The sequence below is a fragment of the Myxocyprinus asiaticus genome, chromosome 38 (assembly GCF_019703515.2).
Source record: "Myxocyprinus asiaticus isolate MX2 ecotype Aquarium Trade chromosome 38, UBuf_Myxa_2, whole genome shotgun sequence".
Taxonomy (NCBI): domain Eukaryota; kingdom Metazoa; phylum Chordata; class Actinopteri; order Cypriniformes; family Catostomidae; genus Myxocyprinus; species Myxocyprinus asiaticus.
This window is the reverse complement of record NC_059381.1, coordinates 8,528,311-8,552,382: the sequence shown is the minus strand read 5'-3', so window position 1 is coordinate 8,552,382 and position 24,072 is coordinate 8,528,311. Positions and strand designations below refer to the sequence as shown.

Here is a 24,072-nt window from a genome sequence, read left to right as displayed (position 1 = left end):
GACCTCAGTATTTCTGACCTTTTGAAGAGTGGCCCAGTCTTCCAGATGTTGGTATTGCCCACGCAGCCCCTTGGCGGTTCCGTGATATTCTCTTTCTCAAAGAGTTCCTGGATAGACTGGGCTACAACGGCAACAGCGTCGCTGATGTGCGCCGACTCATTCTTTCCGTTGATGAGCTGGAGGCCAATCAGCCCTATGCATTGTCGTTAAAATCATGCTGTGAGCTGTCTGGTTCAACTTGATATTCAGGAACCCTGTCCAGTGCAAAAAAGCTCATAGGGTCGCCCTTTGAGCCAGCATGGGCAAATGACTCTCAAATCATGTCAAATAATGTTTTGTCAACTTTGTTCTACCAGAAGATTTAGCCAATCAGAGTTTCCCAGTTGGAGTTAGCCAATCAGGGTTAGCATGTTAATAAACTATGTAAATAAACAATTGTTTATTAGCCATCACAGGCATGTTTCATGAGACATACTGCCCAAAATGTGAGCTGTGACCCTTGAAGTTGGATTTACCAAGCTGAGCGCACTAGCGAGACCTATGCCACAAACTGTGGTAAGTACTGTCCAATTTGTGAGACATTAACAGACACACTGATTGATGAAATATATCAGAATAAAGGTATACTTCATACATAAATCCAACTTCAGAATTTTTTGGTTGGAGCAGGGTTTGAAAGATACATTTTTCTAAGATACCTCCAAAGTTGCACTGTGAAGACTATGAGTGTTTAAACATAAACACAGAACAGGTAAAAAGTGAGCAGTGTATTGGAAAAAACAATGACAAAAGTGTGAACTGTAAAAGAGGTGTGACTTGTGCAATGCCTGAGACAACGTAAAAGGCCATTTATAGCTTACCAATACCAGAAACACGTCAAAGAGAAGGTTTTCAAATTCATGAAAGCAAAACTATTAATATTATAAACATGATATGATAAAACCACACTCTATAAATTAACTCACTCGGACCCACATACATTTTGAAACATAACTACTTCATGGAAATAACATGCTCATGATAACTTTAAATTACCTCTAAAGTTCACTTCATATCATCATATCATTTACTGCCAGTAAACCAGAGGACAAACAGCCATTGTAGTGTAATCTATAGTGACTCGTTTAGAACCTTTAAACACATAAAGTGTTTAAATGTTTAAACGGTTTATATTCACACATATCAGCATTCACTTCTCAATCCATAAACATTTACCAACATCGTCTATATTTCGTTTACGGTAATACTCAGAAAAAGGGCTTTTTTCCGGTGTCTCTGCCTCAGTTTGTCTGGGTTGGGCGTACGTACCGTCTGGGGCCTCGCTCAAAGCTTTACCGGACATCTCACGCTCTCCCACCAGCCACACATAGCCCGAGCCTGTCATGTTGAGGAAGCGTGCTGTTTTGTACACGGCGGCTGCATCCTCCTCACTAAAGGCAGACAGACAGGTTTACAACCGCTGACAGAAATTCAAGGAAAATATTCAAGCATGAAATTGTTTCGGAAATCCCTTTTGGCTTGTTTTGATTTTTCATTATGATTGATTATTTATTAAAAAATCTGCCTGAAAAGAAAACTAAATATGTAGATGACATTCTTATTTATTTCTCATTTGCAGGTAATTATACAGTGCAAAGTGAGCTGCAGTGCAGATTCATCATCATTCACACTAAATTTCCTACTGGAAAATCCAGCTTATGCTGGTAGCTGTGTTTTGGAACATATAGCTGGTTTCTAGCTCGTCTTAGCTGGTTTCTAGTTGGTCTTATCTGGTTCAAGCTGGTACAGTATATAATCTTGGACCAACAACAAAACAGCGACCAGCTGGTTTTTGGAACATTCTAGTGACCAGCTTAGACCTGCTAGAAACCACCTTCCATGTTCCAAAACAAAGCTACAAGAAGTTTAAAGAGACAGTTCACACAAAACTAATATTCTGCCATCAATTACTCACCCTCATGGTCTTTCAAACCCATATGACTTTCTTTCTTCCATGGAACACAAAAGTAGATATTAGACAGAATGTTATAGCCTCAGTCTTCATTCGCTTTCATTTTGTGGAGCAAAAAAAAGATGCAATGAAAGTGAATGGTGACTGAGGCTAACATTCTGCTTAACATCTACTTTTGTGTTCCACTGAGAAAAGAAAGTCACTGGGGCATTGGAACAACAAAGTTAGTATGAATGTGAGTGAACGATATGAGTTTGGTAAGATATTAGTGTAGTAATTAACCTCTTACCTGGCAGAAAGTATGATCACTCGTGCTTCCAGCTCTTTGGCCTCCAGGAGCAGGGCAGTTAAGTTAGTCTCTTGGTTGAACTGAAGCACTTTCTCTGCCTGAGATTGGGGTACACAATCAGTCAAAGAGGCTATTTACTTCCATAGTTGAACCATGCTGCCTCATTTACCACTTCTGGTTAGTTTGGTTGCTTTTTTTTTTTTTTTTTTTTTTTGGTCTTGTTTTTTTGTGTGTCTTTTATGGGGCTGAAAAGGGGAAAATGATAGAGGTCCAGGGAAACTGCTTGAAATTAAAAATAAATAAATAATAATAAAAAAAAGCTTGAAAAACAAAAAACTTTGGCATTGTTGCATGCAAACTGAGGGTTATCAAGGCTCCAGAGAAGGACGTGCATGTTAGAGGTTTCGGGGAGTGAAACCAATGCAACCGGAAACTAAAACCAGGTGGAAAGGGGAGTGAAAGGTGAGAGAGGACGTAATTTCCCCAAAGAAAAAGAGTCGAGAAAAAAAGAGCAACTTGGGAATGCTGCAATAGGAAGTAGAATCTGAGAGAGTGTTGCATCCCAAACTATCGGATCTCCAAGAAATGGGCTTGCAAACGATTTTCTTTTTATTTGAATCATGCATCATCCTTTAGTACAAAAGGAAAAAATGGTAATGAAAGAAGCGGAGCGTTTTTTTTTTAAATCTTTTTTTTTTTTTAAACTGAAATAATAATTGTTCAAAAGAAATCCATTCTTCATTTAAATCATAAAAAAAGTAGAAAAGGGAAAAATAACGTGTCAACGTAACAAGAAACACGTGCTACCAAGAGAAGGGCATTTCTGGGTTGGCCGGTGACTGGTTGGGCTGGTTCTAGTTGCTACGTTGAAAGATTTTGGAGGGCGGCGTGCATTGACCATGCAAATATACCTTAGGTCCTCTCTTGTTGTCATAGGACAGTTGGTCTTGGTTTTCATAGTTCCTTTTTTTATTCTGATGAGTAATGTGCACAGAGAAAATATGCAGACACAGAAGAATATTATAAACAGTTGAAAATGGTGGGCAGTAAAGCAACCAACAAATTTTGACTTTTCTGCTCCAAATTTGAATCCATAACACTAGGGCTTGCAAAAGACATCAAAGACCATTTGCCATAAGATCTGCCTATCTAAACAAAGCCAGCAAAACACAACAACCCTCATCACATTACAATGAAAGCAGTCGCTCTTACTACATTTAGGAACTCAGTGGTGCTTTTCCATCGATCCAGATCAGCTATCTGCATTAGTGCGTAAATTAAATACCTACTGAATAATGGATGTAACGTTACTTCAGATTCAGTAAAGATGATACTGCTTTAACCCCATTAACAAATCAATCAATGATAATGAAAATGTTACTGAGCACTGATATGATTGCAGGATGAAGAATCTCACTAAAAGGGACGATGGACCTTTTTTTTTTACCCCACCATCTTGAGTTCTCTTCATCTGCTGTATTTTTTGAGGGCAGTGGCCTCGGGGGGAAGCCCCAGCTCGAACAGTGCCATTTTGCAGTGATATAAATAAACTCCCCCTGCATAGACACACCACACTGCCCAAACACCGCAATAGACTAGATGTGTTCTCATTACGATTCTGATTTAGCTGCTGAAATTATGCATGACCCATATGCATGTCATGGCATTTGCTCATTATTGCACCCGACCGGAAATTAGAAAGGTGAATATTCACTGCCCGTTCCTGAGCACCTCTTTAAACAAATTGGATGCTACAGCCATATGTTCACTAAAAATAGCTCATTTAAACTGTCATTGTTGTAAACTGATAGTAGAAGCGATATAAAAATGATACTTAGTGCATAGTGAATAAAAATAGACAGTGAATCTGAACTGCATTTGCAAATACAATACAATAGCATTCGGAAATATTTTGAAATTCTAGCATTCGACTATCATTCGACCTTTTCTGTCTTACCGTATTTAGATTTAATAAGAGATTCAGATAATTTGTTTGTCTTTCATTTCTCTGATATCAGTCTGCTATGAATATTTTCTTAGTGTTGTATTGAGTATCATTAAGTCTGCTACAAATAATTAGCCATTTATGGATTTACGTGACGCAAACATCATGACTTAATAAAGGGATTCAAAAATACAGCATGCATAGAATAGTAGCCAAATTACCAAAAACATATTTGATAGCTGGAGTAAGATTATGTGTAATTAGTAACAAGAAATAGTACATGAATTAAATAATTTATGTAATTATTAAATAACGTAAGATGAAACAAAATTGCATAAGTTGGAAAACATAGTACGAAAATTACATACAAAACATACATTTACATACATTTTGCATTTAACCAGAAAGCAGCATCATTTCATGCATGATAAATTGCACAGATGTGTGAACAATCACTAATTTCACAGCTACAGTACAATGTGTTATAAAGCCCTAGACAAGGCGAGGCAGGTTCATTTAAATAGCACATTTCACCCACTACATATACCAAATGTTATAAAAACTTATTTACAGTACATATGCATAATAACGAAAAACAGTAATAAATACATAATAAAGTCAAGTTTAAAATAATTTAAGCACATTATTAATAACAAAAAGAAATGAAAAAAAACCAATATATTAAAATATATTAAAATAATAAAAAGGAAATAAAGAGTATAAAAAAATAAAAGTATGTTGTGATTATTAAATTAATAATGATTAGAAAAGAATAATAAATAATAATAATAATAAAATAATAATAATAATAAGCAGTTATGTCTTCTTTCACCATAAAAGTCTCTGTGGGAATCTAACTCAATTCACACTATAGCTAAATAGTTTCACTGTTAATAATCTCTTGCAGCAAAGAGGGCAACAATAATTACCTCTGCGCTGAGCAGAGGGGATTTGGGATGGTGATTTAGCATTCATCCCTCAGGAAAATGAGCACAACCTCCGCAAGATCAAAATCCCCACCATGCACCACTGTAGTTATGAAGCAATCACCACCCTCAACCTCACGGGACACTAACAACTGACTTGCCAATTGCCCAAAACCATATTTATGGCTCTTGGGTGCATAAATAACAGAGTATAAAATGTATCAGTATGAACGCACATGATTTTTAAAGAGTCACTGATGCTTTGCAATGCCCCAGGTTAAGGTTTTCAATTTGCTCCTGTTGTGGATAAATACAGGAGTCTTTGAATATGGTTGAAAGTAACATGAAATGAGCAAATAACACACATTAAGTCAAATCAGACCACAATAGACATGGCTGACGCCTTTTTTTAGAATGTTAGCCAACATTTACAACATGGCATGAGAGATGTGATCACGTGAAAAAAGGTACAGTTACGTACATAGGAGACCTTTGCGATTGTTACACACACACGTACACACACACCTGCACACAAGCATTCACTTGGAATCCTGGCACTGGGAATCCTGATATCTTACCTTGGTCTCTTTCTCCTCCAGCAGAGTTTCGAGTCTTTTCTGCGCGGCTCTGCCTTCATGATCGTCGCTGACAATTAAAATGATGTGATTCCAGCGGAATTCTCGCATCATATCAAACCATACGTGTGCCTGGTGGGAATAGGGTGGCACCGTACGAAGGAAAGAGAGATGGATGCTCTAGGTGAGAAGTAGAGAGAGAAAGAATGTAAATATTTCATTATATTTCTTTTCTAAATTAGTGATTGAAATTATAATTTGTTCAGGGAGGTGTTTCGTTTTCTAAACCCCTAAACCTAAGTATTAAAGGTCTGCAATTCAGCCCAAACCACTTAACAAACTGACTCCATTCAAACTGTGTTTTGTAGATAATTTCAGCATTATATGTTGTTATTTTGCTTTTAGTAAACTTCATACTTTTTAGGAAATTTAAAGGAATATTCCGGGTTCAATACAAGTTAAGCTCAATCGACAGCATTTGTGGCATATTGTTGATAACCACAAAAAATAACTTTGACTTGTCCCTGCTTTTCTTATAAAAATCCAAAATCGAAGTTAAAGTGAGGCACTTACAATGGAAGTGAATGGGACCAAGTTTGGAGGGTCTAAAGGCAGAAATTTGAAGCTTATAATTTTATGAAAGCACTTAAATTAATTCTTCTATTAAAACTTGTGTTATATTTGAGCTGTAAAGTTGTTTAAATCGTCATATTTGCTTAACTTGTATTGAACCTGGAATATTCCTTTAAGATTATAGATAAAAAAAAATCCACCACTGACTTGCATTAACAGAATGTTCAGCATTCCAAATAGCCGACAGCATTGATGTTACACTGTATTGCAATTGGTCTTGTTTCTTACATCTATTTGCAGACCAAATTGTGATTTGTCTTGTTTTTCTTGCATATATTTCCACCAATGTGTTGATTGTTATGTGCAATAGACTGAAAAGACGTGTGCTGAGTGTAACGGCTCTGATGCTGCATTTTATTAACACAGAACCAAAGCCTAAAACCTAAACTTGGCTAAAACATTATTCTTTTGCTGCTTCAGCACATCCAAATCTAGTTCAGTTTCCTGTCTTTTTAAAATCCTGCTTGCTGCATACCTTGTCTGAATAAATGGACATCCTGGTGGTGAGCCCTACTACAGGGATACGGTAGAATCCTGCAGTGTAGGAGACCGGCGTGGGTGTTAGATGGTCATTAGACTGTGGTGGATGGCTCACCAAGATGGCATACACCTGCAGATGCGATCAGAGAACTGGTTGAAAAACAGACTAGCTGCTGTCAAGACTAGATCATAGTTGAGTGAAGAGCGTGACTGATTTACTTATTCCCTGGCTACGTTTAACAATCAATTTAGTCTGACAGACTGACATTTTGGTTGACTGATTGATGATGTGCTCAAGGGAGAACAAGAAAAACAAAGACAGACAGATCTATAGAACAGGCTTCTAAAGGGATAGTTTTCCATTCATATTCTTTTGTTTATTGCCTAGGCAACAGATTGCTTTAGTAAGAATAAGACAATGTTTTTGTTTTAAAAAAAATATGCTGTATTCAGAAGGAGGAAAAAAGGTTTGGCAAAATCGTGTGGTTCTGATAGCTTTGAATGCTGACGCCCCGTATGGTTGGGCCTGAATCAGGGCTCTCCATCCAGAGATACCCTCCAGCACTAGCTCCATCTGTCAGTGAACGTCTCTTCTTTAGAGTGTGCAGAAACATCACTGGGCCAAAGCACTGCATAATGAGCGATACAGCAATTGCACATGGAAGAATCTCACGCAACAAAGAAATTTAGCAATTGTTCTGACCTTTCTTCCCCTGCTTTGGGAAGAAGGTATGTATATCAGCACGAGAATGAAAAGAAAGAGTGAACTGTGGAAGGGAGGGGGGTTGATTCATGCCCAGCCCTGTTTTTTGTTCAGTGCAGTATTCTGCACTGAGATAGACACCTACCTCAGCACTTTTTTAATGACATCACCTGGCCACAGAGCACTTAAAGTGAAACCACTTAATATGATCTTCATGTGTGCAGGCTTTTAATGAAGAAATGCTTCAGAATGAATTACTCCCAAGAGTGTGACAGTGCTGTTCAGTATTCAAAATGCTTCTCATTTAAAACTAATGTAGGGACAAGCTATTGCAGTATTTTCTAAAATGTTCTCTGGAATCACTGTTTCAGTCTTAACATAGCATGAAAATGCCCCTGGACTTTCGCAATATACACTCACTTAGTACTTTATTAGGAACACAATGGTCCTAATAAATTGCTCGACATGTTCTTCTGCTGTTGTAGCCCATCCGCCTCAAGTTTCGATGTGTTGTGCATTCAGAGATGCTATTCTGCTCACTATAATTGTACAGAGTGGTTACCTGAGTTACTGTAGCCTTTCTCTCAGCTCAAACTGGTCTGGCCATTCTCCGTTGACCTCTCTTATCAACAAGGTGTTTCCATTCTCAGAACTGCCGCTCACTGAGTGTTTTTTGTTTTTGGCACCATTCTGAGTAAATTCTAGAGACTGTTGTGCATGAAAATCCCAGGAGATCAGCAGTTACAGAAATACTCAAACCCGCCCTTCTGGCACCAACAATAAATCACTGAGACCAAATTTTTTCCCCCATTCTGATGGTTGATGTGAACAATAACTGAAGCTCCTGACACGTATCTGCATGATTTTATTCGTTGCACTGCTGCCACACAGTTGGCTGATTAGATAATCACATGAATAAGTAGGTGTACAGGTGTTCCTAATAAAGTGCTCAGTGAGTGTATACATTTTTGTATTTCTATCTATCTATCTATCTGTCTGTCTGTCTGTCTATCTATCTATCATATAAAATGTCAGCTAACCTAAACCTGTGCTTCATGTGGTAACATCTAAAATAACTGGTAATATCAAAATATTCTAAAGTAAAAAAAAATATTATTATTATGACTGAATCAGAGTCAACTTAAATTCGGTTGCACCAACGAATGTAATCTGTTTTGAGTGTATATAACATGCATGCCTCGAGGCATTTTTAATTTGCAATAGCATCCTCCCCCGCAACATCACTGCAGATACTGATGCCATGATGCTTACCCTACACCCCCATATTTTTATTTTTGTCTGGTACACTACAGTGAAAATAGCAACTTTTATTGAAAATCATTAATTGTTTATGCGTCACCTAGTTTGTTTCACAGCTGCTGCCCTTGGACTGTTTCGTCATCTTACTTATTCCTCACATCAAAGCTCTGTGGGGTCAGCTACAATGATTTAACATTTCCTCCCACTGTCAGTCTATCGAACCGGATGGATCATCTACTTACAGGCTATCCTGTTTAGACATCTAAACAAATGAAACAGGCAGGTAAAACCCAAATCAAATTCCAAATTCCCATAGGTCTTTTACAATGCAGAATATTCGAATGCTTAGAAATTGTTGATTGCCTACAGTACATTTATAGCTTTTATTTCTGGTGCATGACTGTTTTACAAAGTGGTAACCTGCTATTGTTACCTTAAGGAGCTATTTATAATTGATTTAACACTTAAAAGTATTTTTGTTGGTGTAACTTAAGTATTCATATAAAAAACAACATGAATTTTTAAAAAATTTTGCAGCACAGGTCCATCCCACTTATATGGCTCTTTGGGGATTGAAAATGCTCTTGATATGACATTATACTGTATATTGTAAAAAGTGGAAACATGCAGTACCTTAAAGAGTAATTTCTTCTTTCTGATCTGACCCTTAAAATTTACTTCCATTACTATAACCTAATGTAGTCTGGTTGATTCAGTGATATTAAACAATATTTTTGACTTTAATAAAACCTGTAAATATAAATGTTACCACATGAAGCACATTTTTAGGTTAACATTTTTCAGTGTAGAAACAATTGTAATGGATAGTGACCCGTGAATAACTCAGTTAATTTAGGATGACATGCACATAACTTATGGACGAATGTTGAGCATTTAGCAAACTTTTTATGCCATCATGAACATCACTGTAAAGTGTGAACATGTGCAGTTGTAACCTTAAGGAGCTATTTCTACTTGATCTGGCACTTAAAAATGACTTTCCTTGGTGTAACAATGTAGTCAGGTTGATTTATTAATATTAAATAAAAGGCTATTTATGACTTAGAACCATTTAATTTAGATGTTGTAACATAAAGAACATTTTAGGTTACCTAACAAACCATTTTTTTACAATGTAAGTCATCAAGCTTGGCATAGTGCAATGCTGATACACTGAAAAACCTGACTGCATTAGGTTGCTCCAGCCAAACAAATGTTAAGGGTTAGGTCAAGAAGAAATAGCTACTTAAGGTTACAATTGCATCAGTTTAGCCTATATTTATGGCTAAAAAAAATGACTTACCACATAAACAAGCCACTTTTTACACTGTAAAACTGGATTTTAAGTCCTTAAACATCTCACAGTGCAATACTGATAGATTACTTAATTTATACCTGGCTGGATATGAGATCTTCACACACCGACAGAGCCATCTGAATCGCATTGGCTTTGTGAGTGACAGAGATGGCGGTCAACTTGAATTTATTCCCTCCGTACACCTGATTCGCTTGGGTGACCGCATCTTTGAACACCTGCTCGTATCTTTTCTGGCTCAGGACGGCCCCAATGTTCACAATCTTGGGCTCGCAGCCGCCCCGCACGCAAGAGCAGGAGAAGAACACGGCCAACAGAAATAGACGCATCGTGTGGACGGCTAAAACAGCGCACGGAGAGCCCCAGTTTCGTTCCCACTTAGTGCTGCTGGAGGGTCGTAGAGATGCGCCCTCGGCGAGCACTTTAGTTATTCGGTATTGGGGAATAAAACCAGTGTCCAGAGTGCCGCTTTTTAGAAAACAAAAATCCCAGGTGCAAAATTCACACCCACTTTGGCGACATGCTCATGGTCCCTGGTTCTAACCACACATTTCTGCAATGGCATTTGCTGTATACAACATAAACTCCCACATGCATTGCAGCCTTTCTCTAGATTTCCCTTATTAACTGAGGTTGCAGATCCGCAGATCAAGCATGTCTCATGCGATATGGAGCCCGTCAGCAAAAATCTGTGATGCGTCGCGTATCGTCCCCTTCTCTGTCCGTCTGCTGTTGTTCTGCTAATAGAGCTGATGCGACGCTCGCGGGCGAGCGCTGTCCTTGGTTCTGACAGCTGTGAGCGCGCTCTTTTGCGCGCGCCCCCGCAACTCCTCCAGTTTTGCGCGTTGGCGTTCGGTTAGAGTTAAAGCACTTGAGTGTCAAAAACAATCCAAGCGTTGAATCCAAAGAGAGCTTCTTGTTGCGTTTTTCAGCCAAACGCGGACTATTTTTATGTTGAATAAAGTGATAAATAGAAAATATAAACAAAGAGCACCAATTAAAAGGCATGTGGTTTGTGGTTTGCATTTTTAATGCCTTAAAGAGGCTATATCCCAACAAACATTGAACCACACAATGTTCAGTTAACGTTAGTGTAGGGTTTCTGTTTGGTTAATTTTTTGCCTAACGTTGCAGAAACGTTCTTATTGGGTTTTTAATTTTACATTTTTATAAACTAACCTTCCCAGAACGTTGCATGGATATTTTTTGTGTGACAACCTAAAAATAACTCGTATAGAACATATAACATTAAAACATGACATGGCGTGTAGACTTATTATTGATGCAGTGTTGCAGTTTGGTTGCAGAAAGGTTGCCAGAATTTAGAGGTTATGTTTGGGGAAACATTACGCACAAAATTAAACAAATGTTACGTTTCCATGGAGGGAAAAACACCTTCCTGGCTTACCAAAAAAGAACCTTAACCCTCCTGTTGCATTGAGAATCTGCATACACCTTTTGCATTGGCAGATCAGTTTTGACCCGATGGAATTCAAGCTTATAAATCATTCATAACCCGATGGTTTTCATCTAAAACTATACTGAAAGTCATTAATAAGTTCTTAACTGTTCATATATGTAAAAATATTGATATTTTTGTCATGTTAACTGACAAACATAAAAGTTATAATTAATATGCAATTTCTTCAGAAATAATAAAATGAAGAAATTCTTTGACATTTCAAAATAAACATTAACTACAGCAAAAGCAGTGTGATACATGTAGACATCTTTTTTTTTTATCAACATTTCCCTGAAATTGTATCTAAATATAACGTAACATACATCTAATGTGAGAATTACTAGAAATTTAAATGAATTTTCTATTACTCATAACTGCTCAGTACAACTTGGTGGTCAGAATTGATGAAACCAACGTATTCTTTTTCAAGTAAATCATCAAAACAACTGTACAACTCAAGTATACAACATTAATACTTCTTTACTATGTTTTTAAGCAAAATCTATTCTATTAATTTTCATGAACTCTCGAATGTTGATGCGTGAGTATGCTGCAAGCTGGTTCGGCATCAGATGGCTGCAGAGTAAAATGTGGACAATTTCCTCTTTAAAGACATATTTAGACTAGTGTCTAAATATGTCTTTTGCATGAACAAAATCTTGCCACACACCTTTTAGGCCATAGTACCTTTGATTTAGTTTAATTGTAATGCTTGTTACATCCGTCATGTCTATTCTGTATGGAATGTGTGTGTGTTTGTGTGTAACTGTATGTGCATGTTTGTAAACAAACATTACACACTGTGAGAGACAAAAAAGTGTGTTAGAGAGTATGGGCAAGAGGCTAAATGTAAGTGAAATGTGTATAAGAAAAAATCTAATTTACTGATGTACAAAAAAATCTACATAATATCCTGTGTAAAGCCACAATTGATGCCCGGGTCAAAATTGACCCGCAGACACAAAAGATGTAACAGTTTATTTTTAAATGGTTATATATCTTAAACAGATGTATTTAAAAAAAAATAATAATAATAAAGTGTATTTTGATAGTTTGGCAAAGTCACACAGTTTGGTTCCCGTACTAAAAACAATGTGGTATTTAAAAAGTATTATCTACCTCTCCCGGGTCAGATGGCCCCAACGCAATAGGAGGGTTAAAGCTCTGTTCTGGGAACTCAAAATTGTTAGTTGGGTAAGGGGCTCAGGCATGGTCAAAGGGTGATTTCCATGCCAGATAAAAATTAATAGATTGAGTTTATTGTTGGGAGAGAGGCCCAAATACACTCTTAAAACGTAAAAATAAAGGATCTTCATTGTTTTCTGTTTTTTTTGTTTTTTGCAGTACCTTAGTTTATGCATAGATCCGTCTTTCTTACATGACACTTTGAAGATTAAAAAAAGATTCTTCATGACACATTATGCACTTTAAAAAGGGAAAACATGCACAGCAGTAAAGAGCAATATCTACCTGATCTGACCCATAAAAATAACTTTCATTACTGTAACTTGAAACTGATGTAAATTCTGCAACACTAGCACCACCGAATATAATTGCAAAAGTAAACAATGTTTTCAAAACAGCTTTCTGAATTCGCCCATCATCTGCTGTTGTTCAAACAGTCAGATAGTCCCACACCCAACTCACGCCATTGGTTGAGTAACGTTGTTGGGGCGAGTCTAAGCGGGTTGCTCAAAACAAACAGGAATTTTTATAGTGCCACAGAGACACAGTGTTTACAGTTTTCAAGAAAATTAACCTATGAATGGCCTATTGTTGTGTCTGCACATTAAGCTGGGATATAGGAAAGTATTTTAACACTGATAAAGTTATATACGTCAACTTTAATGTAGGTTGATTCAGTTATATAAAACCAGTTAATTTAGATGTGACCATATGAAACCTTTTTTCAGTTACCTGACAATACATTTTATTTTTACAGTGTAGGTTCTTCATATCTGTGTTTTAGTTTCTGAGTCCTTAAGGTACCAGCACATAGATGGTTGTCTAAAGAAAGAGAATTTAAAAAGTTATTTGTGGGACTTCAGGTTTCGCCGTTGGCATAAGGCTGTAAAAGCCTTTTTTATTTATTTATTTGGAGCCCTTTTTTTTAAGACTTTACAGTAGCTTGCTCTACCATTGCCCCCAACCCACAGAGACTGATTTAAGACATCTAAACGTTACCACCAAAGCTGTAGAGTTGTATTTTAGGGACAGCTGATCAATTATGTAAGCACTGCAGCTACATATATTTCAGCATCTTCAATCATGGACACACTTGACCTGTCTCTCAAACCTAGACTTTCAAAGTAATTACATAAAGTAGAATAGCTGAGAGGTCTCACTGCATCTTCGAGCACCTTATTAGAAGTGCCATCTGTTTTCAGAGTGCATCTGTGCAAACTCTTCATTTTGCTTTAATTAAAGAGATGCATGTTTTAGTGTGCATGTCAAAGGATTAAGCAAGAAAAGTGGTTTGAAAAGAAAGTCTACCATTTGCTTGCTGAATATAAGGGTAACGCTTTCTCAATGCAGGTGGATGAGCAGCATTATGCACTGGTAGGCACATAAGGACAAAAGGGGAAAAAATGGTTACCAAGGAAACAAGCCTCTCTCCTGAAGTGTGAAGTTTCAAAGTATTCACATGTTGGCATTTTGCACGCTCTGGCAACGCAGGGCATTAATGAGTCAAAGTGACAGTAATGCGCCTTTGAAACATGCATCACAAATAGCAAGTAAAATGTGGACACCTTGAATTGTTAACATATAAATACAAAGATTTTCTTGTAAGTACTGGAGGATTTGGCCTTGGTTTAATTATGCATTTTACATTAATCAAGCATTAATGAATATGAGGACAAAAAACAACAAAATTCAACTGCAGTTGTGATTTTGTTGTATTACACTGATTGTGATTTGATTTAATTTGCCTGTGCTAGAGAATCTGCAATCAAAACCTTATTAACATTTCATTATCCGTAGGAATTAATCCCTCTACATGTGAATGTCACAGCAGTCTGTTATGAATAGGGGGATTTGTAAATTAGGTCACAATTGATCTAGTTATGCCGTCAACTTTAAATAATGTATCGCATGCCTCGGGGGCATCTTTATATAGCTGCTGTTTTATTTACTTCTATACATTATATGGTGAGGTTTAATTTATAATAAAGCTGTAGCACATAACGTGAGTTTAAATATGTTCCATTAATTAATCTAATTATGCATGATAATTACTTGAAGGTATAGCTCATGCCAAAAGGAAAGTTCTGTCATCATTAACCCACCCCTACACTGTTCCAAACCCAAAACGTTCTTTCTTCCGTATAGAAAACAAAAGGTCATGTTAAGCAGAATGACAGCCTCAATCACCATTCACTTTCATTACATAGAAAAAAGATGCAATGTATGGAAATGATGACTGAGGCAGTCAGTCCCTGACATTCTGCCTAACATCTCCTTTTCATGTTTGGAACAACATGAGGGTGAGTAAATAATGACAGAATTTTAATTTTTGGGTAAACTATCCCTTTAAGATGGATTATATAAATATGCCATTTATATTAAAAATGACATACAAGTGTGAGTTTTGAGCATGCTTCTACTGTCAGTGGAGCGTGTTGCCTTGCTGTCTGAAATGTTGTGAATACTTGGATGTCTCCCACTTGCTGAGAGCCACACAAAAGGCTGACCAAGCGACAAGGTCCTCGCTGGCCTCGGTCGTGTTCAACTCACCCCCCCACCCCCACCTCCCCACTTCCACATCTCCACACATATAGCTAGGGCAGCCTGCAATGCAGCAGTTATACAATGATGCTCCTGCCAACACACACACATATAAAGACAGACCTACTAGAGAATAGTCAAGACTCTGTAGGAGTTGACACACCAATATAATGTGCTTTTATGAAAGAAAGAAGAGGGGGAATAAAGGAAATAAGCTTGAAGAGGGGTAAAAAGGAAATAAGCTTTAAAGATCTAGTGAAAAGCGCCTTACTATGGCAGGATTGCATGTTTTTTTATAGTTTGCTATATATATGTATAAAATGCATATAATATATAAATAATATTATAAAGTGAGAATTATATATTATCTTCACCAGTGTTAGAATTAACTTAAAAAAAAAATAATAATAATTATACAGGAATTGATTGTCATTTTTTTACATGTTTTTTATGGTTTCTCATAAATAATATGATTCTATTATTATTAATAATATGATTCTATTATTATATATAATAATATTTATTATATTAACAATATGTAATATTTTTATATTATAAATTGCATTATTATAATTTTAATATGAATAATGTCATTATATATATATTATATTATTATATAATAAGTATTATTATGTTTATTATTTTTTATCACCAGTTTAAGAAATTAACATTTTTATTACAGTAAGAAAGTTTGTCAATTTTTTTAACCTTTATAAGGGCATGTGTTTTTCAAAGTGTAGAAAAAAAATACAGCATTTACTGATCAGGCCTACACCTAGATTAGGACATTATGAAATATATCAAATGTTACATGTTATCTGTAAATAATGTTACAAATTCTGTAATTATCTGCAGCATTTTTGTCACTTTCAGCGGCATTTTTGCCCCAAGTCCTGGTTAATTTCTGACCTTGGCCTTCACGTGTCTCTGCAAGTGTTAAAATCATATCGTTTAGGCTTTAATGGGGTTATAATAAAAAAAAATGTATGCTGTTCTGATTTGTCTTAGATGGCCGTGCCAGCAGAGGACCATGCAAACCTACATGATGTGTTTTTTATGTATGTGGTATGTCAATCAATAATTGATGACTAATCTTTCATTCTCTGTCCTCTTTCCTTTCCCATAAATATTGACTCAGTCTAGCAAGGTGTGTCAAATGCTGAATGCAAAAATGTGTCTCTTACATAAATATTCGACATCAATATGGAGCGTTTTAGGGTGGAAAAGATGTAAAGTAGTCTTGTTCAGATGCGCCTGCACCTATAACTTGCAAATCTGATGCTTTTAAGGCAAATTGGGTAAAAAAAAAAAAAAGAAAAACCAAGGCGACAAACATCTTGGGATAAAGTATGCAGACAGAAGCACTGTGGCATTGCACCAACCTCTGAGGGTTGCTATGGTTATAAATGATGTCCAATCTCTTCTTCAGAAAACTAGGACACAGACCAAGAAGAGAACTTTCGACAAGCCAAATGTTAAACAAAAAATATGCTATTAAGATGAGAAAAAAAGACTGTCCTTAAATGGAGACACAATACAGCTGCCCTATTTTGGACCGTTTTAATCAATATCCAAAGATTTCTGGGACACAACTATTATATACAGTGCATGTGGTTTTGTTAGTGAAAAGACAACAGAAAACTTTATTTTTAAACCATGTTCTGGATGCAAGCATGTCCTAATTATAAAAGGTTTCTCATCACAGGGAAACAGAGAAGGTCCTATGGTTTTCAAAGTTATACAGAATGATGTGTGATATGTAACTCTAAGTATTATTTTGTTAATCTAATCTTGTAGAATGAACATTACTATTACTAAAATGCAAACTGAGTTTTACTTGCCGCATTCTACGTTTTGCCACAGTTTCCTGATGAAATGAACACTAGAGGCGCTACAACAACTGTGCGTTTTATCCACTTTCACCCAAATCATGACTATTATGACTTCATGAGTGTTAGCTCAGATCATGTGGCCTGTTGAGCAGAAGTGTATTACAGTACTTAGTGATCTGACTTGCCATTTGTTTTCCGGTAAGAGAATAAAACTGGTGTAAAATTCCCATAGACTTACATTAAAGGAGAGACCTAGGCCATATCTAAGGGTCTGAATATCAAAGAGACTTGAGGGTGGACTCTTTTGACTTGGACCAATAAGTAACCTCCTAACAACCACGCAGAACACCTTAGCAACCACATAGCAATTCAGTAAAAATCCTCAGAACTGATTTGAAACCACATAGCAATACCCTAGTAAATCACCCAGAACAGCATCGTAGCCGTTTTGCAAGGGCAAGCATAGATATTTTTGGTTGCATCTATTGTCAAGTTTGATAAAGTAGTTCCCCTTCGAGTCCTCAGGCTGCGGTCAGTTTGCAAAAACAAACAACAGCACTAACACAAGAACAGGGAGGAAAATACAAATGGAGCAGCTCAGTTCAGACAAGCACAGCATAACCCTATGTATATATTTTATTTATAATGTGCTGGTTTGCTGTTGTAATTGTGTCTCCCAGCCTGGTTAGAATTATAAAGCGTGTTCTCCTGGAGTCTAAAAAGAGGGGTTTTCTGTCAACACAGGGGACACTGAACGCAACTAGAGTCAACTCAGCAATGCCATGCTATGCCTGCCCATAGAGATGTACGATTCATTGCAAATTGGGCATTCGTTTACAGCCAAGCTGGAAATCAAGCTAGCCATACTGTCCACACATGGTGGTCCTGTGTTATCAGATTCCTGGCTCATTCTTCTATATGTCATGCTGATTGTTCCATCTGTTGGAATTGGTTCTGGCACTGTGCATGGTATTCCCTGTGCAATCCGTTCATTAGTGTTCAATAGAAGAAGAATTCTGAAGATTCTTCACTACCTATGGGCAGTTCTTGGAACACCTGTGTTCAATGCCATGGGAGATACGCCATCACTGTCTTGCTTCTGAGACAATATTTCCTTTTTAGTGGTGTTTGCAATTTGAACAAACCCCCAATCCTAAGTATTAAATGAATAGTTCATCCAAAAATGAAAACGTTTGTCACTATTTACTTACCCTCGTGTTGTTCCAAACCTGTATGACTTTCTTTCTTCTGTGTAACACAAAGTAGACATTAGGTAGAATTTTCCATCTCAGTCATTCATTCACTTTCATTTTATGGAAAAAGACATCCGAAAGTGATTGGTGACTGAAGCACTTGCATTGTGATGGTGCGTTTTGCAATGGTAAGAACCTGTAAAAATGTAGTTACGTTTTCATTAATCATCAAGGTTGTTTTTTTTTTATTCTTTCAGAATCCTGTCAGGACCATCTGTCACTGCTTGGACATGAGTCATTACAGGTAAAGGTGATATAGAAGTAGATGTTGGGTAAATTAATCCACCTGTTGTCTTTGTTTCTTTACTGCCAGATCAGCAGTCTCAAGGACAGAAGCCGAAAATACGAAAGTACGTCATAGCTAAAGTACATCAGAGGTGCTCTAGAAAATCTTGTCCCACTTCCAAAGTGTATGTAATTCGAAGCAACATCACAGATAGTGCCTGAAGTTTAATAACCTCTGAAGTTTTGCTATGCACCTCTATCCTCATTTGGCCTGTTAAAAAACAAAAGAGAGTGACATTGTATCACTGCTGCTGGCTTATTGCTAAAAAGGAGTGGCCTGTTCTATGCGGGGAAAAAACAAATAAAAACATTCTCAGCTATGCAATCCTGATTGCTGTAATCAAAGTTTAAGCTTTTGAAGCACTGCAAAAAATGTTTCCCAGTAAAATATCAAAACACCCTTAAAGGAACATACATTTACTTGCAAAGGGAATTACATAAGATATTAACCCTCCTTTTGCGTTCGGTCATTTTTGACCAGGGAGAGGTAGATAATATTTTTTTAAATACCACATAGTTTTTAGTACGGGAACCCAACTTTGTAAATTGGTAAAGACTTTCAAAATACACATAACATTTTTTTTCATATTTTTAAATACAATTAAAAATATCCATTAAAAAAACTGTTTTACATCTTTTGCATTCAGGGGTCAATTTTGACCTGGGCAATAATTGTGGCTTTACACAGGATATTTTGTAGATTTTTTTTTTTTTTTTTTTGGTACATCTATGAATTAGATTTTTTCTTATAAACACTTCACTTACATTTAGCCACTTTCCAATACTCTCTCACACACATTTTTGTCTCTCACTGGGACTGCATTTTTACGAACATGCATAAGTTAAAGGTACTATGGCCTAAAAGGTGTGTGGCAAGATTTTGTTCATGCACACATTAGTCTAAATAGATCTTTAAAGAGGAAATTGTCCACATTTTACTCTGCAGCAATCTGATGCCGAACCGGCATGCAGCATACTCACGCATCAACATTCTGCAGTTCTTGCAAGTAAATAGAATAGATTTTGCTTAAAAACATAGTAAAGAAGTATTAATGTTGTATACTTGAGTTGTACAGTTGTTTTGATGATGTTTAGTTTAAATATAATACATTGGTTTCATCAGTTTTGACCACCAAGTTGTACTGAGCAGTTATGAGTAATAGAAAATTCATTTAAATTACTAGTAATTCTCACATTAGATGTATGTTACGTTATATTTAGATACAATTTCAGGGAAATGTTGATAAAAAAAAAAAAAGATATCTACATGTATCACACTGCTTTTGCTGTAGTTAATGTTTATTTTGAAATGTCAAAGAATTTCTTCATTTTATTATTTCTGAAGAAATTGCATATTAATTATAACTTTTATGTTTGTCAGTTAACATGACAAAAATATCAATATTTTTACATATATGAACAGTTAAGAACTTATTAATGACTTTCAGTATAGATTTAGATGAAAACCATCGGATTATGAATGATTTATAAGCTTGAATTCCATCGGGTCAAAACTGATCTGCCAATGCAAAAGGTGTATGCAGATTCTCAATGCAACAGGAGGGTTAAGACTTGTTTTCAGGGGATATACAGTATCTTGAAAAAGCAGAATGCATTTAATGCTTGATTTACAATTTAATAGCCAAAGTGCTGTATTAGTTTAAAGCTTCGTCGTTATAAACAGAAAACCAGTTTTCATTTGGACACTGCTGTTTTTTTAAATAGAATATGCATTTCAATAATTCACATTTAGAAAAGGCATACCAATCCAGATATGGGCATGTACATTATTTCACATGGTCAGGCTAATGTAAACTAAATGGTTTTTACAACTAAATGGAAAAATCTATTATTTAAAGATAAGATACCAAATGCAGGATAATCTGCAATTCATAAATAAAGAAACCATTTTTAATGATTCACAAATATTGACATTTGCCCTTCCGAAAAGAAAAAAACCCAAACCAAACTTAGTAATAGTATTGCAGTGTAATTAAAAGGAAATTTCCATTACTACATGTTTATATCTGAAATCCTGTGGCAATAACAAAATAAACTTGATTTTTAACCTTTCAAAATAAATTGTGAGTGGTGCTTTGTTGTGGGTGTTTGCCAGGGAATTGCCATGTGGCTCACTGTAAAAAATGTCCATAATTTTAATGGTAAAAGACTGTAAACATGCTACAGTAAAAACTTAAATTGGTAAACGAGTAGTTACCATAAAATATACGTAAAAAATAGCAATATATTTAAAAAGACAATACATGTAGTTTTATGGTAAAATGTTGTAAAAAATTAAATATTTTAGATGTAAAAAGTATGATTTACAATTTACAATTTATGTTATGTTTAGCAAGAGAGTACATGTACTTTTTATGGTAAATTATTGTTAAAATTACAGACCTTTCCTCTAAAGGCCACACAATTTGAGACATTATTCATATTTATAGCACAAACGCTGTGGGAGTTACGCACCAAAGTTTAATACTTATGGTTAGGGGTTTGTTCAAATCCCTAATCCCTAAACAAAGCAATAGTACAATTGATGCTTGCCTTAGCAAATACCACTAAATGTGAATACATTATTCTGTACAACCTTGAAACTCACCAGGACTTTCTCAGTTTCCCATTTTGAGAAACCTTCAATAATTAGGATTTATTTATTTTTTCTCCCCAATTTGGAATGCCCAATTCCCAATGCGCTCTAAGTCCTCGTGGTGGTGTAGTGACTCGCCTCAATCCGGGTGGCGGAGGATGAATATCATATTCCTCCGCATCTGAGATCGTCAATCTGCGCATCTTATCACATGGCTTGTTGAGCGCGTTACTGCGGAGACATAGCACGTGTGGAGGCTTCACGCTATTCTCCGTGGCATCCACGTACAACTCACCACGCGCCCTATCGAGAGCGAGAACCACTTTATAGCCACCACGAGGAGGTTAACCCAATGTGACTCTACCCACCCTAGCAACCGGGCCAGTTTGGTTGCTTAGGAGACCTGGCTGGAGTCAATCAGCACACCCTGGATTGGAACTCGTGACTTCAGGGGTGGTAGTCAGCGTCTTTACTCGCTGAGCTACCCAGGCCCCCTAATAATTAGGATATTAATAATCTGAATTTAACTGGCCCTGAACCAAACAACTGAGTGCAAATGCTGAGCTCATTCAATATAAATCCAACATGCATCTAAAAGAATGAATGTGAATGTTGCGTTTACATAGTGCTTTTTCAGACACCACACTCAAAGCGCTTTACACAGTGAAAAGGGGACTCTTCTCAACGATGCGACAGCAGACATGGTGCACCTGTACACTCACCACACACCAGCTATTGGTGGTGAGGAGTAGAGTTATAGAGCCAATTTATGGATGTGGATTATTAGGAGGCCATGATTGAGAAGATTCCCAATGGGAGGGAATTTGGCCAGGACTACTCTTTTACAATAAGTGTCCTGGGATTTATAATGACCACAGAGAGTCAGGACATCAGTTTAACATCTCATCCAAAGGACAGTGCCTTTTTACAGTATAATGTCCCCATCACTATACTGGGGTATTAGGACCCACACAGACTGCACACCCCCTTCTGGCCTCCCTAACACCTCTTCCAGCAACAACCTTAGTTTTTCCCCAGGAGGTCTCCCATCCAGGTACTGGCCAGGCTCAACCCTGCTTAGCTTCAGTGGGCAACCATTCTTGAGCTACAGGGTGATATGGCTGCTACTGAGTCATTATAAGCTCATAGATCATCTCATCCGCAGTGCCTACAGACTGTCACAAGGTCTGTCATAATTTTCCTCCCCTTGTTTTGTGCCAGTCTGTACTGAAACATTCATCATAGGAACTGTACATCCATACATGCTCTTTGAATGCAGAGACACAAAATACACAAGACACAGCAGACTCGACAGGAGAGGAGCTGTTGAGAAGGCTTAATTAACGAGAGTGAAACATCTGTATACCAGCATATGTTTAGGGCAAACTACCAACATGGAGTTCACACTGGATGACAATGAGGACATATTAACTGGGCAAGACCTAACATATGGTGCATGCCATAATAGACACATTTTGTCAGCAAGGTCAAATACATTCATTAATGCCACTTAGTTTAAAGACAGACATCGTATAGAACTGCAGTGGATAGACTTGCAGCAGTGCCAGTTTGAGTGAATAATCATCGATTGCAGTTGATAGAAACATATCTAATTGCACTAGCTCCTTGGAAGCTATTTTGTTGACCCTAATTTCTGCAATACATCTTGGTCTGTTGGATAATGGCAGGCATTGTTATCGACAAAGCTTGGTGAATGAACAACTTATTAGGGTGAAACCTGAAAAAGGGCTTCCAGTCAGGCCCATAAACTCTAAACGAATCAAAGCTATATTAAGCTTTCATTTCACTCAACATTTTAGACACACAGTGACTAGAAAAAAAGGGACTAAAAAAAGTAGTAATATGTGATTATATAAAGTAATTATTATTATTAAGAAAATGTGAGTAGTGCTTGCCCATGCTGAAGTGGCCTCACGATACTAGTGTGTTGTAGGTGGTTGCCAAGTTGTTACTATGTGTTTTTTTTTAAGTATTACTTCCTTTTTGCATAAGTGTTCTGAGTGGTTTTCAGCAAGTTACTAGGGCATTGCTACGTGGTTGCTATGGTGTTCAGGGGTTTTCTAGGTGGTTACTTATTGGACATACTTGTCCATATCTCAAAGAATGAGTTTTATTTTGTGTCATGTGAGTCATGATTGAGTCTGTGTCATGTAATTGGCTCTTCTGGTGGTCACCAATCACGTCTTTCTCTGCCCAAATATGGATGACTTTTTGCACCGATCTGAACACAATCTGATTGGTTTAACGTTCCGTGATGCTACATCATTTCTGATGAAGTCATCTGATCTAGGAAAGTAAACGTTTTTTCAGTCAGATTGCAAGATGCCAGATAGCCAGAAACAGTATGTGCACTGTGCACATTGAGCTTCATGTCAGCAATCTTATGATCTATGCAAACGATTACCTTGTGTGTGGGCCCGTTTGAAAGATAATCCTCTCTTCTAAGTAATGGTATGTGTTTTATTATATTTTATGTTCTGTTTATTTTTTGTTAAGTAATAAGCGAAAACGCGGCATGTGAGCAACATTAGCTTACATGAAATATAAATGTCAAAGACTATTTACTCACTATTTTTTTTCTGTGAGTAAAACAAATAGGCTGGTTGTATTCTACTCTTTGAAAGCTTTCCAACAACATATTACACATATGTTTTTACTGATTACAATAATATATACAGTGCAAAATTATTCATAAATTATCAAAATGAAACACTTTTGATTTGTCTGCCAATTTCAAAGCACTTGTTCAGTTTTGGTCATAATGCTTACATGCATTGTAAAGTAGAGCTTCTATTGCGGGCCCGTGGGCCCATTTGAGCT

General features: G+C 36.7%; 2 protein-coding genes across 9 annotated transcripts in view; one reads left to right on the top strand and one right to left on the bottom strand.

The window, feature by feature from the left end:
- grin1a (glutamate receptor, ionotropic, N-methyl D-aspartate 1a) overlaps positions 1-10,860 on the bottom strand; it is a 32,009-nt gene extending 21,149 nt beyond the window's left edge. For 5 of the 8 annotated variants that reach the window (XM_051677066.1, XM_051677071.1, XM_051677072.1 and 2 more), the window contains exons 1-7: positions 10,158-10,860; positions 6,795-6,929; positions 5,690-5,866; positions 3,152-3,214; positions 2,241-2,338; positions 1,309-1,430; positions 19-193 (exon numbers count right to left, since the gene is read on the bottom strand). In XM_051677066.1, the coding sequence (XP_051533026.1) occupies positions 19-193; positions 1,309-1,430; positions 2,241-2,338; positions 3,152-3,214; positions 5,690-5,866; positions 6,795-6,929; positions 10,158-10,406 (1,019 nt within the window). In that variant the 5' untranslated portion in view covers positions 10,407-10,860. The remainder of the gene's footprint in view (positions 1-18; positions 194-1,308; positions 1,431-2,240; positions 2,339-3,151; positions 3,215-5,689; positions 5,867-6,794; positions 6,930-10,157) is intronic. The other 3 variants (XM_051677068.1, XM_051677070.1, XM_051677074.1) reach the window with 2 other exon arrangements.
- The window catches only part of LOC127428617 (transcription factor TFIIIB component B'' homolog), a 169,498-nt gene that overhangs the window by 65,770 nt on the left and 79,656 nt on the right, over positions 1-24,072 (top strand). The window lies entirely within an intron of this gene.